The sequence below is a fragment of the Artibeus jamaicensis genome, unplaced genomic scaffold (genome assembly GCF_021234435.1).
Source record: "Artibeus jamaicensis isolate MK-2021 breed Jamaican fruit bat unplaced genomic scaffold, CSHL_Jam_final contig_391, whole genome shotgun sequence".
In the NCBI taxonomy this organism is placed as follows: Eukaryota; Metazoa; Chordata; class Mammalia; order Chiroptera; family Phyllostomidae; genus Artibeus; species Artibeus jamaicensis.
In genome coordinates, this window is record NW_026521814.1 from 28,408,937 (window position 1) to 28,425,672 (window position 16,736).

At 35.8% G+C, this 16,736-nt stretch overlaps 1 protein-coding gene across 1 annotated transcript in view; it reads right to left on the reverse strand.

The window, feature by feature from the left end:
• DNAH7 (dynein axonemal heavy chain 7) overlaps positions 1–16,736 on the reverse strand; it is a 221,069-nt gene that overhangs the window by 130,722 nt on the left and 73,611 nt on the right. The window contains exons 23-27 of the mRNA XM_053665233.1: positions 14,647–14,859; positions 10,952–11,061; positions 8,199–8,367; positions 466–568; positions 221–348 (exon numbers count right to left, since the gene is read on the reverse strand). Of these exons, the coding sequence (XP_053521208.1) occupies positions 221–348; positions 466–568; positions 8,199–8,367; positions 10,952–11,061; positions 14,647–14,859 (723 nt within the window). The remainder of the gene's footprint in view (positions 1–220; positions 349–465; positions 569–8,198; positions 8,368–10,951; positions 11,062–14,646; positions 14,860–16,736) is intronic.

Sequence of the window (16,736 nt, forward strand, 5' to 3'; positions counted from 1 at the left end):
CTATAATTACCACAGTTTTTAAATATGTTTGGAAATTATACCTAGATTGCATGTTTATTTTCTAACAGCTTTAAATATTATTTTCTAAAAGTTTTCTAAAATATAACAACTAAAAGCAAATATTTTGCATAAAATTCAAAGGTAGTATGTTCTTTCTTCTTATATATGAACTTTGTAAATTACAGAAAGGAAGTGGATGACGTCATTGCCCCTCTTGTACCTTCAGGTTATCTGGCAGTTCCGATCGCCCAGCATACCCAGGGTTCATTGTTATAAAGACGGCACATGTGGGGTCAAGTTTCAGCTCAGTTCCTTCAAACTCTAGTATATCAGCACCTGCATTAATACCTGGGGGTAATCAAGAATGAAATGACTTAGCAATTCCACATAACTGTGACTTGTGCCATTCATTTTGTCCACATTTCTACTTTTTTCACATAATGCAAAGACAAACTAGTTCATTACCTCTTTGGATAGTAAGAATTTGTTGAGCAACCACAGAAAGTACTTCCAAATCAATTCTGTTAAATTCATCAAAGCAAGCCCAGGCTCCGCAAGATAACAGTCCCTAGGAGAAAACAGTAATGGAATTTTTCAATTTTATCTAATTGAATATTGCATTGAAATATTGCAATTTCACATGGTCTTTTCAAGGATTTATTATCTATCATGGCAATTGCTATTCATGTTTATCTTTAAAGATGACTTTTATATTACCAATGCATTATTATGCATGAATAGAGTTTGATCCAATTGGAAAATTTTCCAACTGATTTTTTTTACTTTCTGTATATTTTTCAGCAGTAGATGTACACTGGTAATTTCAAAGCCTTTCTTACTTTTTATTTACAAGTTGATTTTATTTGCTTCTTCTATATAGTTTCCATAGAATGGGTTGAAATAATCTTTGAAATGAGAGGACAAAGAATCTGCTTTATGGTCTGAGGACCTTAAAAGCCAACTAACATAGTTTGAGGTCCTGTTTTGCAATTGTAACTCACAGATACCTCACATATATGTACCATTTGGTTGTAAGAAAAACTGGAGATTTTCAAGGTGGTAGAGGAGTAAGTGAAAGCTACACAGATCTACTCCCAAGATAAAACTTGAACTACAGCTAAAAGAAAAATCATACTGGAGAACCAACTAAACACTATCTGGAGAGAAGCCTTATAACCACGGACAGATGGAAGAAACCACCTCATCACAACTGGTAGGGAGTGCAGAAAAGGCACAAGAGGACTGGCTGGGCTCCCACCAGTGGCAGCTGAAGTTCCAGAGGGATATTTCAACAGCCAGGGGAGATCCCCCTGAGAAGCATGGTGTCTAAACCCCAAGTTGGGCTCCCTGGCATTCAGCACCAGAACCCGGGAAAGGAACCCAAATAACACCTGGCTGTGAAAAGCAGCAGGGTGTCTGTCTGCAGGGAGAAACAACTAGACACAGACAGCCTCTTAAAAGGCAATCTCACAAAATCTTGTTTGCAGCAACTTACCCTGAGCTATGGCAGTGGGAGGGCAGAGTGGACTAGAGATTTGTGAGGAGGGTCTATGGTTGGTGGCTCTGGGGAGACAACTAAAGGAACAGCTTCTAAGACCCCTGTGCTGAGTCACTCCCATACCGTAGAAGCCATCTTTCTCAGAGCACTCCTCTTTGAGTGGCATCAGCCTGAGGGGAAGAAATAGCCCCACCCATAGCAATTAATTTGTTGTACCCTGTGGAGCTTAAGCCTGGCTGTTAAAGAGTGCAGCTAGAGAGTATTTCAAAGACAAAGGCTAACAAAAAGCCTTCAGGCAAAGGCAGATCTTTAGAAGCTCTGAGACTTTAGCTGACCTTCCATTGGGCCCACAGCCAGCAAAAGCCAGTCTTGGTGTGCAGCGTGGTTATAGCTGCACACACACATAGGACCAACAGAGGGAGCTAAAGGTATGGATTGCTGATAGCTCCCAACAGGTTTCCCAGGGCCAGTCATAGGCAGCATCTGACATAGGTCTACAACAGTCTTTGCAGATCTACCTGATACATAGAAACAAATACAAAGAAGCAGCCAAAATGGGAAGACAAAGAAACAGGCCCCAAAAGAAAGAACAACAAATTTTCCAGAAGAAGAATTAAATGAAATGGAGACAATTTATCAGAGTTCACAATAATGATTATAAGATTACTGAACAGCATGAAAAGATACAGAAACAATAAAAATGGACAAGTCAGAAATAAAGAATGCAATACCTGAACTAAATAATACATTGGAAGGGACAAACAGTAGGTTAAAGGAGCAGAGAATCAAATCAGCAATTTGGAAGTGAAGATAGAAAAAAATTTAAAATTGGAAGATAAATAAAGGGCTTCCCAAATAAGAAAAAGTTAAAGCAGTTTGTTAACACCAAATGAGTGCAGCAACAACTGTTAAAGAGCTTGCTTTAAGTAGAAGACAACAAAGAGAAAAAAACAGTGTTTCTATCAACAACCACCTTAAATGTAAATGGTTTCATGCTCTGACCAAAACACATAGGGTAGCTGATTGGATCACAAAACAAGACCTATATATACACTGCCTCCAAGAGACATATCTCATGTAGAAAGATACACACAAACTAAAAGTAAGGGGTTGGAAAAATATTTCATGCAAATGGAAAGGGAAAAAAGATGGAGTAGCTGCATTTATATCCAACAAAATAGACTTTAAAGCAAAGGCTATAGTAAGAGACAAAGAAGGATACTACATAATGATAAAAGAAACAATTCAAAAAAGAGGATATAAATATGGTAAATATTTATGTACCCAATATAGGAGCACCTAAAAATGTAAAGCAAATCTTGATGGACATAAAGGAGGACATCAACAGAAATACAGTCATAGTTGGGGATTTTTAATATCCCATATTGACTTCAAAGGATAGATCTTCCAGACAGAAAATCAATAAGGTGGCAGCAACCTTAAATGACACACTAGATCAAATGGACTAAATTGATATCTTCTCAGCATTTCACCCCAAAACAGCAGAATACACATACCATATGTTACTATGTAAAATGCACCCCTGTTTTTGAGCACATTATACATGGGATTATTATAACCATTATTATATCCATGGTATGTAATCATTATACCCATGTACAGTACACATCCTTATTTTTCCCTAAAAAAAATTTGGGCAAAAAAAGTGTGCATTATACAGGGCAAATACAGTACTTATCAACTGCACATGGTATGTTTTCTATAATAGACCACATAAAATGAGTTTCAGTAAACTTAGGAAGACTGAAATCATATCACGCATCTTCTCTGACCACAACACTATAAAATTAGAAATCAACCATAAGAAGAACACTGAAAAATATACAAAGACATGGAAGCTAAATAACATGTTATTGAACAATGAATGGGTCAACAATGAGGTCAAGGAAGAAATCAAAAGGTACCTAGAAAAATGAAAATGAGGACACAAAAATCCAAAATTTTGGGACACAGGGAAAGCAATCCTAAGAGGGAAATTCATAGTATTACAGGCCTATCTCGAAGAAAAAAAAAGAAAAAGCTTAAATAAGCAAAATTCATACTTAAATGAACTTGAAAAAGAACAACAAAGCCCAAAATGAGCAAAAAGAAGAAAATAATAAAGATCAGAGTAGAAATAAATGAAATAGAATCTAAAGACAGAAAAAAAAATCAATGAATCCAAAAACTCATTCTTTGCAAAGAAAAACATGATTGACAAACCTTTAACCAGACTCATCAAGAAAAAAAGAGAAAGGACCCAAATAAATAAAATCAGAAATGAAAGAGGAGAAATAACAACTGAAATGAAAGAAATACTAAGGACTGTAAAAAAAAAACTATCATGAACAACAATATGTCAACAAATTGGACAACCTGGACAAAATGAATAAATTCCTAGAAACATACAATGTTCCAAAACTAAATCAGGAAGAATTAGAGAATCTGAATAGACAGACAGATTACACATACTGAAATGGAAGCACTAATCATAAAGTCCCAACGATCTAAAACACTGCATGGGATGGCTTCACAGAAGAATTTTACCAAACATTCTGAGAACTAACACCTCTCTGTCTCAAATTACTTCAAAAAATTCAATAGGATGGAAGGCTCCCAAGCTCATTTTATGAAGCCAGCATTAACTAATTCCAAAACCAGATAAAGACACTACAAGAAAAGAAAATTGTAGGCTAATATCCCTGATAAACATAGATGCTAAAATCCTCAACCAAATATTAGCAAACTGAATACAGTAATACATCAAAAGGATCATACACAATGATCAAGTGGGATTTATTCCAGGAATGAAATGTTGGTACAACATTTGTAAAGCAATAAATGTGACTCACCACATAAACAAAATGAAGGATAAAAACCACATGACCGTATCAATAGATGCAGAAAAAGCTTTTGATAAATCCAGCACCTATTATAATAAAAAATCTCAGCAAGGAGAGAATAGAAGAAACATACTAAAACATAATAAAGGCCATATAACCAAACAACTCACTGCTGGCATCATACTCAACAGGCAAAAACTACAGGCATTCCCCCTTAAAATAGGGAACAAGACAGGGATGTTCACTTTCACCTCTCTCATTCAACACAGTACTGGAAGTCCTAACCATAGAAATCAGACAAGAAAAAGAAATAAAAGGCATCCAAATTGGTAAGGAAGAAGTAAAATTGTCTTTATTTACAGATGATATGATACTGCACGCAGAGAACCCTAAGAATCCACCAGAAAACTACTAAACTCATAAATGAACTCAGCAAAGTAGCAGAATACAAAATATCTATAAATCAGTTGCACTTTTAAATGCTAATAATGAACTAGCAGAAAAGTAAATTAAGAAAACAATCCTATCCACAATTCAAAATAATAAAATATCTAGGAATAGATCTAACCAAGGAGGTAAAATATCTGTACTAAGAAAACTATAAGACATTGAAGAAAGAAATTGAAGAGACACACAGATGGAATATATACACTAAAATACTACTCGGCTGTAAAAGAGAAAAATTTATCCTTTGTGACTATATGGATGGATGTGGAGAACATTGTGCTAAGTGAAATAAACCTGTCAAAGAAACACAAATACCATATGATTTCACTCATATTTAGACTCTAATGAATGAACTGAACTAACAAACAAAATAGAGACAGACTCATAGAGAGAGAGCAGGATGACAGCTGTGGGGAGGGAATGAGGTTAGAGGGTGGAGGGATGGAGCAAAAAGGAAAAAGGCCTCATGGATGTGAACAACAGTGTGGCAGTTGCAGGCGGAGCGGGGTATAAGGGGGATATATGGTAATGGAAAAATACAATAAGAAAATTAAAAAGAGGAAGAGGAGGCTGAGTGGGTTTCATCTGTAGTCCAGTCCCAGAAACGACAAAGCTAACAAATGAGAATCATCACTTTGAATGACATCAGATTTCTTTTTTTAACTTTAATTGGGCAAGTTTTGAACTTACATGAGTAAATTCCCTGTTGACCACATTTTTAAAGAGACAACAGGAAAGCAAAATAAAGTTGCATTTGTGTTATATCAAAAAAAAGAAGAGGGAAAGGAAAACCTGGAAAATCAAGCCTGAGTAGCTCAGTCCAAATTCAGATTCATTTTTCAAAAATGTTATTTAATAAATATTTGTTGAATATATATTCTATATAGATTGTATATGTATGTGTGTGTATGTGTTAGGCATGATACATGGCAATTTGTACATATACTTTATGTAAAGAAAGTAAGACTGTACAAGATGTTAAGTAATTAGTACAAGTCCACACAGCTACTAGTGGCTGAACTTGGATATGTACACAGTTCAATCTACTGAACCACACTGGATGAACATGAACCCTATGTATGTCAAAAAATATTTATTTTCATTATTTAAAGAACATTCTATCTATGACTTTGATCTCTAATACATGCTATAATAAAAGGCTTGGAAATCACAGATGAGAGAATGCTTATGAAGTCACAGATTCAGTTATGCAGATTGTGAAGTTCTTAATAGTAACACGCATGTCTTTTTAAATTTTATACCAGCATTATTCAGCATAACGTAATCTTAACACACAGTGTCCATATAATCAATTAATACTTACTGATAAGCAAATTAATACCATCCAGTGTATGAATCTAAAATAATTAAAAATTCATTTTACAGATTCAAAAATTAAGTAATACATACCAGGCATTGCTTTAAACACTTAGGAATATAATGAGTAGTCAAATTACACATATAATCTTTTATGTTTGCTATTTCCTTCTTAAGTAATCATCACAGCAACACTGCATATCATTACAGAAGATGGTTACAATGATACTTGGTCACTCTAATGTTTTTTATATTTAATTCATTATAATTTTGACTTTTGAAAACAAATTTTAATTGTTTCAACATCACAAATATAAAGACTTTTTATATCCCAAGTTTGTTATGAAATGTCCAGACTGCATTTCAGCCAGGAACAGTTTACTGTATGTGGTAGAACTGGTACAGTCTTTTTGGTTAGTTTCATTATTCTTTTAAATGTTAACTTCCTCTGGAAAATTCTGGAAAAGTAAGGATTATAGAATTTTTAAAATTTACTTTGAAAACTACAGAAAAATAGAACTAAAACAAACAAATAGAGTCCACAATCCCAGATGGAGGATTTTGTGTTTGAATTTTGTGCCACCTAACGTTAAAAAATAATAGGCTGTAGCAACAAAGTGCTAAACTGACAAGCTGTTCATAGGTTTAGAGATTTTACAGCTTAATCTTCCTTTTGCAATATTACAAACTCGTAAGAGTGGGATTTTGATCCAGAATCAGAAAAAAACACACATACACACACAACATAGATTTTTAAGTTTTGAAAAGAGAATTACTGAATATATAAAGAACTCACATGACTCCACTCCAGGAAGACAAACAACCCAATTAAAAAATGGTCAAAAGATCTGAACAGACACTTCTTCAAGGAGGACACACAGAGGGCCCAGAGATATATGGAAGGATGCTCAGCATCACTAGCCATCAGAGAGATGCAGATTAAAACCACAGTGAGATACCACTTCACACTGGTCAGAATGGCCATCATAAACAAATCAACAAACGAGTGTTGGAGACATTGTGGAGAAAAGGGAACCCTAGTGCACTGTTGGTGGGAATGCAAACTGGTGCAGCCACAACTGAAAACAGTATGGAATTTCCTCAGTTTTTTCCTTTAGTTTTATAAAAACTAAAAATGAAACTGTCTTTTGACCTGGCAATTCCATTGCTGGGATTATATCCTAAGAACCCTGAAATACCAATCCATAAGAACCATAGCAGCACAGTTTACAATAGCCAAGTGCTGGAAGCAACCTAAGTACCCATCAGTAAATGAGTGAATCAACAAACTATGGTACATTTACATGATGGAATACTGCACAGCTGAAAGAAAGAAGGAGCTCCTACCCTTTGTGACAGTATGGATGGAACTGGAGAACATTATGCTAAGTGAAATAAGCCAGGCGGTGAAAGACAAATACCATATGATCTCACCTATAAGTGGGACCTAATCAGCAAAACAAACAAGCAAGCAAAATATAACCAGAGACATTGAAATTAAGAACAATCTGACAGTAACCAGAGGGGAGGTGGGAGGGAATAATGGGTAGCAAGCGGGGAAGGAATTTCAGGAACAATTATAAAGGACACATGGACAAAACCAAGCGGGGGTGTAATCAGGGGAGGGAGGTAGGGATGGCTAGGGTGGGGGGATTTGTGGGAGGTAAATGCAGACAACTGTACTTGAACAATAAAATAAAATTCTCATATTATATAACCAGGAAAAAGTCAATTTCTGAATCATAACTCATTAATGACAAAGTCCACAGTTTAAAAAGTCTTCAGGATCCCACAACCTTCACATGATGTAGTAGTTCTCAAATTTGTATCTGCCCTAATGTCTTAAAGGGACATCATTCACTCTTATCAGCAACATTGACCCAGTATTGCAGGACTGGAGAGGAGGTAGGGCTCCTTCTCAAATAAACTTTAGTATAACCCCATTTCTTTTGAGAATATTGAGATGGTACTTTAATTTTAACTTTACTTAAACTCCAAGGTCTTTTACCTGCATTAAATTATGTTTCATTCTAAACAACCTTCCTCTCTGAGCAGTTATCACATTATAAAAAAAATGACGTGTCAATTCTAACCTTAAAGAATTTTCCTAAAGCCAGATAATCCAGCCCATCAGAGCAGTTGAACACAACACACTGTTTGGCTACAGCTTTTGCCAAGTCTTTGGTAGTTTCAGTCTTCCCAGTGCCAGCAGGGCCTTCGGGTGCCCCGCCAAGGTGCAGGTGAAGGGCTCCAAATAGAGTCCTGAAAGATGAAACAAACAGTCTTTGTAAAATAATGTGATATTCTCATGGTCTAAAGAAGGGAAAGTTTGAAAAGAGCCAAATTTCTCACTTCTTCAATAATTTCTTCCTTCCCACTAATCTGAAATTGTTTGTGCCATACTTTGCCTGTTACTATATTTTACTTCTGAATAGCTGTATATATGACAGAATCTAAACAAATTCACTTTTGACATTCAATGCTGACTTCTGGTCAATATTGAGATAGCAGCTCACCTGGAACCACCCAATCCCCCTACTGTAAACATATGAAAATGCTACTTAAAAAAAAACAATATGCAGGCATATCTGAAAGAAAATAGCCAATGAAAAGCTGGAAAAGCAATCAGGTGCTAAGGCTATAGAGATGCACACTGCCTTGGTATCTATATATCACAAGTGTATACACACCCACACACAAACTGAAAAAAAATAGACCTCAGAACTGAGCAAGGTAAGGAGCTGAAATGGACCCACCTATATCAACCTAGAAAGCTGTGTTGTGTAAATGTGAACTAAACTTACTCCAGCAACCTACTGAAGAAAGACAAAAATAGAGTCAATTACAGAAAAGACAGGAGCTTGCCCCTCATGCAGGGCCTGATGAAAAGCCTACATTATTCATGAAGATGAAGCCCCAATTTCTATTACCCATGAGCACATGTACCCAAACTGAAAAATTAACATTAAAATTTTACTCGGGACCAGAGAAAACCCTACAGTCCTCCTGAGACTGAGATGTGAAACTGCTCCAATGGACACCACCCCAGCTGAGAACATGCAAGAATGAATGAGGATACAACACCTGCTAAAACGAGCTCGCAATTAAAACTGGAGAGACGGTCAAAGTAAACAGACTGTAGAGGCGAAGGCACATGGCAGAGGCCTGGGAGGGTTCCTATGTCTGTGGCCCTCCACCCTTTCTGGTGTCCTGGTTCTTTGCTCAATAAGACTTTATATGAACAGCAACAGATGTCAGAGAAATGTAAGAAAAAAGGAAGCCAACTCCATAAAAGAGACAACTTCAAATACATGCAATAAAAATATAATTATCGAACTTCTAAAAATATAGTCAATAGATTAAATACTGGAATAACCATAAAGACACAGAATTATACATGAGAAGGTAAATATGAAGAAATCACCCAGGGAGATACAGAGAATATAAGAAAAGTTAAAAGACATAGAAGAAAGAAGAAAGAGAATGAAGATGAGGCAAAATTTTAAAGTTAATGACTGACACTGTCATTGGAAAAGAGTAGGAAGTTTCTTCAAAAAATTAAAAATGGAACTACTTTATGACCCAGCAATTCTACTTCTGGGAATATATCTGAAAAAAACCCAAACATTAGTTCAGATGATTATATGAACGGAGGGAAAGGGGGATGGGGAAGTAGAAGAGGCTATGGGAGGGATAAATGGTGACAGAAGGATGAAATTGGGGTGGTAAACACGCAACACAATATACAGATGATATATTTTAGAATTGTATACTTGAAACCTATATGCTTTTATTAACCAATGTCACCCCAATAAATTCAATTTAAAAGTTCTTAAAAAGAATATATGCACCCTTATTTCATTACTGCATTATTTATAACAGCCAAGATTTGGAAGCAGCCCCAGTTGTCCATCAGTAGATGAATGTATAAGAAACTGTGGTACATTTACACAATGGAATACAATTTAGCCGTAAATAGAAGGAAATCTTACCTTTTGCAACAGTAAGAATGGACATGGAGAGTATTATGCTAAGTGAAAGAAGCCAGTTAGAGAAAGACAACTACCATATGTTTCCACTTATATGTGGAATCTAATGAACAAAATAAGCTAACAAAGTGGAGACTGACTCATGGATACAGAGGACAGACTGACAGCTGTCAGACGGGTGGGGGGCTGGGGACTGGGCGAGAAGAGTGAAGGGATTAAGCAAAGAAAAAAAACCTCTTGGACAGACAACAGTAAGGTGACTGACAGAGGAAACAGGGATGGGGGAGGTATTAGAGGGTAAAGGGAGAATAAGTTGTGACGGGAGGAGATTTGACTTTGGCTGGTGAACACAATACAGATGATGTATCAACATTACATAGATGATGTATTATCAAATTGTACATCTGAAGCCTACATAATTTTATTAACCAACGTTACCCTTGGCTGGAGGTACAGATTTGGGGATCCGTTAAAGCCTGAGAATGAATAAGAACATTCAGGAAACCATGAAGCATGAAACAAAATATCACATTATCATATGAGCACAGAATTCCAGAAAATCCGGTGCTTCGGGGGAAGGAACAGGATGTCTCAAATGATCCAAAAACAGAAGTCAGAACGTTTCAAAAAGACAGAATATATGAACAATGTAAAACAAAACAAAACAAAACACAGCAACACCTGACAATATTTGGAGCTCCAGAGCTGAGAGGAAGAAGCCAGTAGAGAAAGAAAAATTGAAGATCAAGTGGAGAGTAGAATTAAGGGTCTAGGAAAAGACAACATAAGGTACATTTACTGAGTGGAAAATAATTTGGTACTTTATAAGAAGTTAAGTGGTCTAGGGATGAGTTTACCTGTAACATCTGTCTGTGAGTGGAGTAATAACCAGCCTAGGGGAATTACCCAGATATTCATATCCGTATCGTAAACCAGCGTTAATCATCTTTGTTTCTAAATGATTTTCCTAGGATAAATCAGACAAAAGAAAGTTAGCTTCAATAATAGAATTTTAAGTGTATGCAATCTCAAGTTGTTTTATAAATAATAGCCTTGTTATAAACATCTTTAAAATACACTTTTAAGACATCATTTAATTCAGCAGAAGAATTCAATATCTAATTTTCTTGACTAAGAAACTGAAGTCATTGGCTTCAATTTTTCCTACAGAATATCTCTGACAAATACACTTATTCCTTATCTCTCCTGCATTTTCTATTGTTAAACCTTGCTAACACTTTTAATTTTATTAAGGTATAACTGACATACAGATAATGATACTATATTTGTGTATCATTACACAAATGATCTGTGAAATGAGCACATGAAGTCTAATTAATACCCATCACCATACATACTTACAGAATTTTTTTCTTGTGATGAGAACTTTTAAGATCTATTCTCAGCAACTTACAAATACATACATCACATCCCCACAACTTATTTTATAACTGGAAATTTGTATCTTTTTATTCCCTTTATTCATTTCTCCCACCTCACCCCTATCCCCAGCCTTTGGCACCTACCGATCTGTTTTCTGTACCATGAGCAGGATTCTGTTTAGTTGGTTTTAGATCTCACATAAATGAGACCATATGGTGTTTGTCTTTCTAAGTCTGACTTATTTCACTTCACAAAATGCCCTTAGAGTCCAACCATGCTGTCACAAATGGCAAGATTTCATCATTTTTGTGGTTTAATATATATATATGTATTTAGCCACCTGGATGTCTGATAAAAACCTTCCTTTCAGATTATATTTCTGACTCCTTCAACTAGTGAACAAGAGGAACTTTTAGTGGCTAAATCAGACTAAAATAGTCTGATTGGCACATTCTATATATATATATCAATAATCCATAAATGCAACTATGTATGCATATATGTATGCATATATATGTGTGTGTGAGTATATATATATATGTATATATATATCATATCTTCTTTATCCATTCATTTGTTGATGGACATTTAGGTTATTTCCATATCTTGGTTACTATAAATAATGTTGCAATAAACATATCTTTTCAAGTTAGTGTTATTTTCTTGAGATATTCAGAAATAGAACTATTGATTCATATGGTGGTTCTATTTTTTAGTTTTTGGAACATCTGTACTGTTTTCCACAGTGGCTGCACCAATTTACATACCAACCCACAGTGCACAAGGGTTCCTTTTTCTCCACATCCCCACCAGCATTTGTTATCTCTTGTCTATTTGATAACAATACCCTTTTTAACAGGTGTGAGTTGATACCTCATTGTGGTTTTGATTTGCATTTGCCTGATGATTAGTGACATTGAGCATCTTTTCATGTACTTATTGGCCATTTGTATGTCTTCTTTAAAAGAAGTCTATTCAGCCCTGACTGGTGTGGCTCAGTGGATTGAGCGCGGGCCTGCGAACCACACGATCACGGTTAGATTCCCAGTCAGGCACATGCCTGGGTTGCAGGCCATTTCCCAGCAGGGGACTCATGAGAGGCAACCATACATTGATATTTCTCTCCTCTCATTCCCTTCCCCTCTAAAGATAAATAAATAAAATTTTTAAAAAAAGAAGTCTATTCAGATCCTCTGCCCATTTTTTAACCAGATTGTTTTGCCATTGAGATGTATGAATTCTTTATATATTTTACACATTAACTACTTATTAATATATAATTTGTAAATATTTCTCCCGTTCAGTAGGTCTCCTTTTCATTTTTTTTTATGGCTTCCTTGGCTGTGCAGAAGCTTTATAGTCTCACTTGTTTACTTTTGCTTTGTTACCTTTGTTTTTGGTGTCAGAGCCAAAAAATCATCACTAAGACCAATGCCAACAAGATTACTGCTTATTTTTTTCTAGAAATTTTATGGCTTCAGGTTTTACATTCAAGTCTTTAATCTACCTTAAGTTAATTTTTGTGTATGGTGTAAGTTAGTGGTCCAGTTTCTTTCATTGGCATGTTGCTGTTCAATTTTCCTGACACCATTTATTGAAGAGATTGTCCTTTCCCCTTGTATATTCTTGGATCCTTTGTTATAAATTAATTGACTATACAGGCATGGGTTTTTTTCTGGGGTCTCTATCCTGTTTATCAATGTTTTTCCCCAATACCATACTGTATTGATTACTATAGCTTTATAATATGGTTTGAAACCAGGATGCATGATGCCTCCAGCTTTGTTCTTTTTCAAGATTTTTTGAGAATTACTTTCTCAAGACTTGGGGTCTCTTAATTTCTATACCAATTTTAAAATTGTCTTATTTTTGTAAAAAACGCCATTGGAATTTTTCTACTGATTGCATCAAATCCACAGATAGCTTTAGATGGTATAGACATTTACACAACATTACTTATCATCTATGAACACAAAATATATTGTGTCTTCTTCAGTTTATCAATGCCTTATAATACTGAGTACATACATCTTTCACCTCCTGGTTAAATTTATTCCTAGGTATTTAATTCTTTTTGATACATCTGTAAATGGGATTGTTTTCTTAATTTTTGACACAACCATGACAGGATTGTAATTCTATTTCTGGTAGTTCATTATTCTCTTATACTTTAAATAATTTATCCAATTAATTTTCACTAAAGAAGGGGTATTATCATTATCACCATTTTACAGATAAGGAAACTGATACTTAAAGAGAGTAAGTTATTTGCCCAAGTTACACATCTGGTAAAGGGAGCACCTGGCATTTGGAGCAATGATTCCACGCTCTGAGTGCCTCACCATTACATACACTGCCTCTCATATTTTGCCAGGCTTCTGGTTCTTGTACCCTTTCTCCTTTTAGTCTGTACATCCCAAGCATTTCACAAAAGTGAATATGATGAGAAATGTAGAGTCTGTATCTCCAGTCACAAGTTCTCACTTTTACTCTTAAGTGAAACCTTTGAAGGTTTCACTAGAAAACAGAAACAATAGAAAATACAGGAAAGATAAGGAATAAGTGTACTTGCCAGAGGTATTCTTTAGGAAACATTTTCAGGCCTAACCTTTTTCATTGTACTAACTACTCTTCCTCTCCGTACCTCCAAATGGTGACTGCCATCGCCAGCCACCAAGACGCCCTGATAAAAACCTTCTTTCCTGATTATGTTTCTGGTTCCTTCAACTGATGACCAAGAAAAAAATTTTAATGACTAAATCAGACTGAAATAGTCTGGTACATTCTATAGATGTATCAGTAATCTATAAATGCAACTTTAAATGACTAGTTCCAACATTTTGCAGATTCAGCAAGCATATGACTGATTTAAAATGAGTACATTTTTTATAATTACTCATAATTCGTGTGTGTCTATATGTGTTTGTGTATATCTATGTAACTATACATTTATCTGTATCTAAATCCATCCACAGTTTTTATACAGATGATACAGATATAGTTTTTGGCTGCCTTGATGTTCAATCTGGAGAATGCTTGTTTGGGTACAGTCAGCCATCAGCAAAAAATTCTATATTGCTGATACTATTTCCCATGCGAGCAAGCAAGCACAAATTAAAAAGCTATGAGATGAAATAGCTATGTAGTAACATTCAGTGGTATCACTTACTTGCCAATAGTACCTAAGCTGACTTAACCATTCAAAGTCAGTTTCATCGCTGACTTTTTTATTAACAAGTGATGCCAGGACATCTCTGGCATGAACATCCAGCACTACAAGCGCCCCAAGAGTGACCCGATTCTGCTTGGACAATTTGCCACGGACCAAGGTGACAATGTCATCAATTTGGCTGTTGCATTTTTCCAAGTATTGTTCAAGAATCTGAAAGAAAATAAGATAATGATTATTCAATAGGATCACAATCCTTCTGAATAAAAACAGTCTGAACTAGCATGTATTCAAAGTATATTCTACATTTTTATTTTGATCTTCCATATGACATAATTTTAAAATAGTTCTTAAAACAAAGGAATTAAGTGAGCAAGCCCAATCTGGCCAGATGTCCTGGTTTTTTGTCTACCCAACATTCCTTCCCTTCCTATTTCCACTGCTCTGTGCTCTGTGGCTCTTTTTACTAGTACGCAATCGGAAGCTGCTGCCAGCCTTTATCCCACTGCAGAATAAGACCTCCCAGGGACCAGGAGAGATGTAAGACCACAATGAAAGTGTCATGCAGCAGCACAAAAGCCCTAAGATCCTGGTTCTAACTGCTCCTCCTCCAATCACATGAGTCCTTCTAGGACTCCTGTGTACAATTTCCGAGTAGTATTTGTGCCATTCAAAATGTAAAGATGCTAATGAACACCTTACATTTTAGTTTATGGTGAACTAATGCCAACCCTGAGGATGAGACTTGCTTTCGGGTCTCTTTTCTGGTGGGTACAAGTAATTCGTAAGTTTAAAAAAGAGAGAGAGAGAGAGAAGGTTAATGAAAATCCAATTAGAATCAATAAAAACTGCTGTGCTTAAGGGAAGTGTCAATGTGCTCCAGCAGACTGATGTGGTCGCTTTCTTCACTACAATAATGTTTAATAAACGTTGTACACCACTGAGTGTATTTCACTCCTTTAGGGCCAGTTAAGTGGCAGCAATGAATCTAAAAGTGGCAGCAATGGATCTGAAAGTGAAGACAGTGTTGGGGGTGGCAAATTGTTTCTTTAAATAACCATTAGCATTTAAATTCTTGGAGCCAATTCGTGAATTTAAGTCTATTGAGTACATAAATCAGTAAGAACAGTTGTGATCCTAGGAAGAGAAGCGAGGACTGTTGGTACATCTTAGCTTCCTCATCAGTAAAAGTCAAGGTCTCTGAGAGCCTCACCAGTTCTCTCATCCTGTAGTTCCACACAAAGACATTAAAAAAATTTTTTAAGTTTCCATCTGAAAGTACAAATTACACGTTCATAAGAACGTGTTACTATTTACTATTGTTACTATTTATACTAGCAGAATATATTTTCAAATGCTAGAAAAATGGATTGAGAATTAAAATTTAGCTTTAAACTGTGGTAACCCAAGTTCTTTAGGAACTATGCTATATGAATCAATAAAAATTCAGATAAAATGGATTGAAAAAATGATCATGTTGGTAGTATTTCTTACATATTATTCTTTGTAAACCATTCTGTACAGTGAACTAATGAATCTAAAGTTAACTCCTATCATATTAAGCCAAATGATAGGAGTTAACCCTACCTGGAATCAAATGCTTTTATTATACCAAGATCCTTCTACATACGTGAACACAGACTGACCAAAATCATATCAATATTTGCAACGCCCCCAGCTGTGACAGCTGTGATTTTTTCATTCACTGTACTGTGCCCCGCCCCCCAATGCCTCACACGGACTAGTTCCACAGTCAGCATTCACTGAACAAAGAAACAGAAGCACAGATCCTGAGATGGACAGGTCCTCTGGGAGTGCTCTTGTGGCATCCAGCTCCAGACAACTTGGGATGTTTGCAGAGAATGCAAGTGTCCAGTGCTCTCTGAGGCTGCCAAGGGTGTTCAGCTGCTCACCCAAGGTCATCACTTTCAGTTGTGAACCACACAATAATTAAGGGGAAAAATGAACAACACGTAGAGTACTACAACAGATGCTAGCCTCCTATGATACAACCACAGTCAGAGGATGGAGGGCATACTAACACAAGTTAATCACAAGCAGATAAAAAAAAGAATTAATTTTTAAAGGCA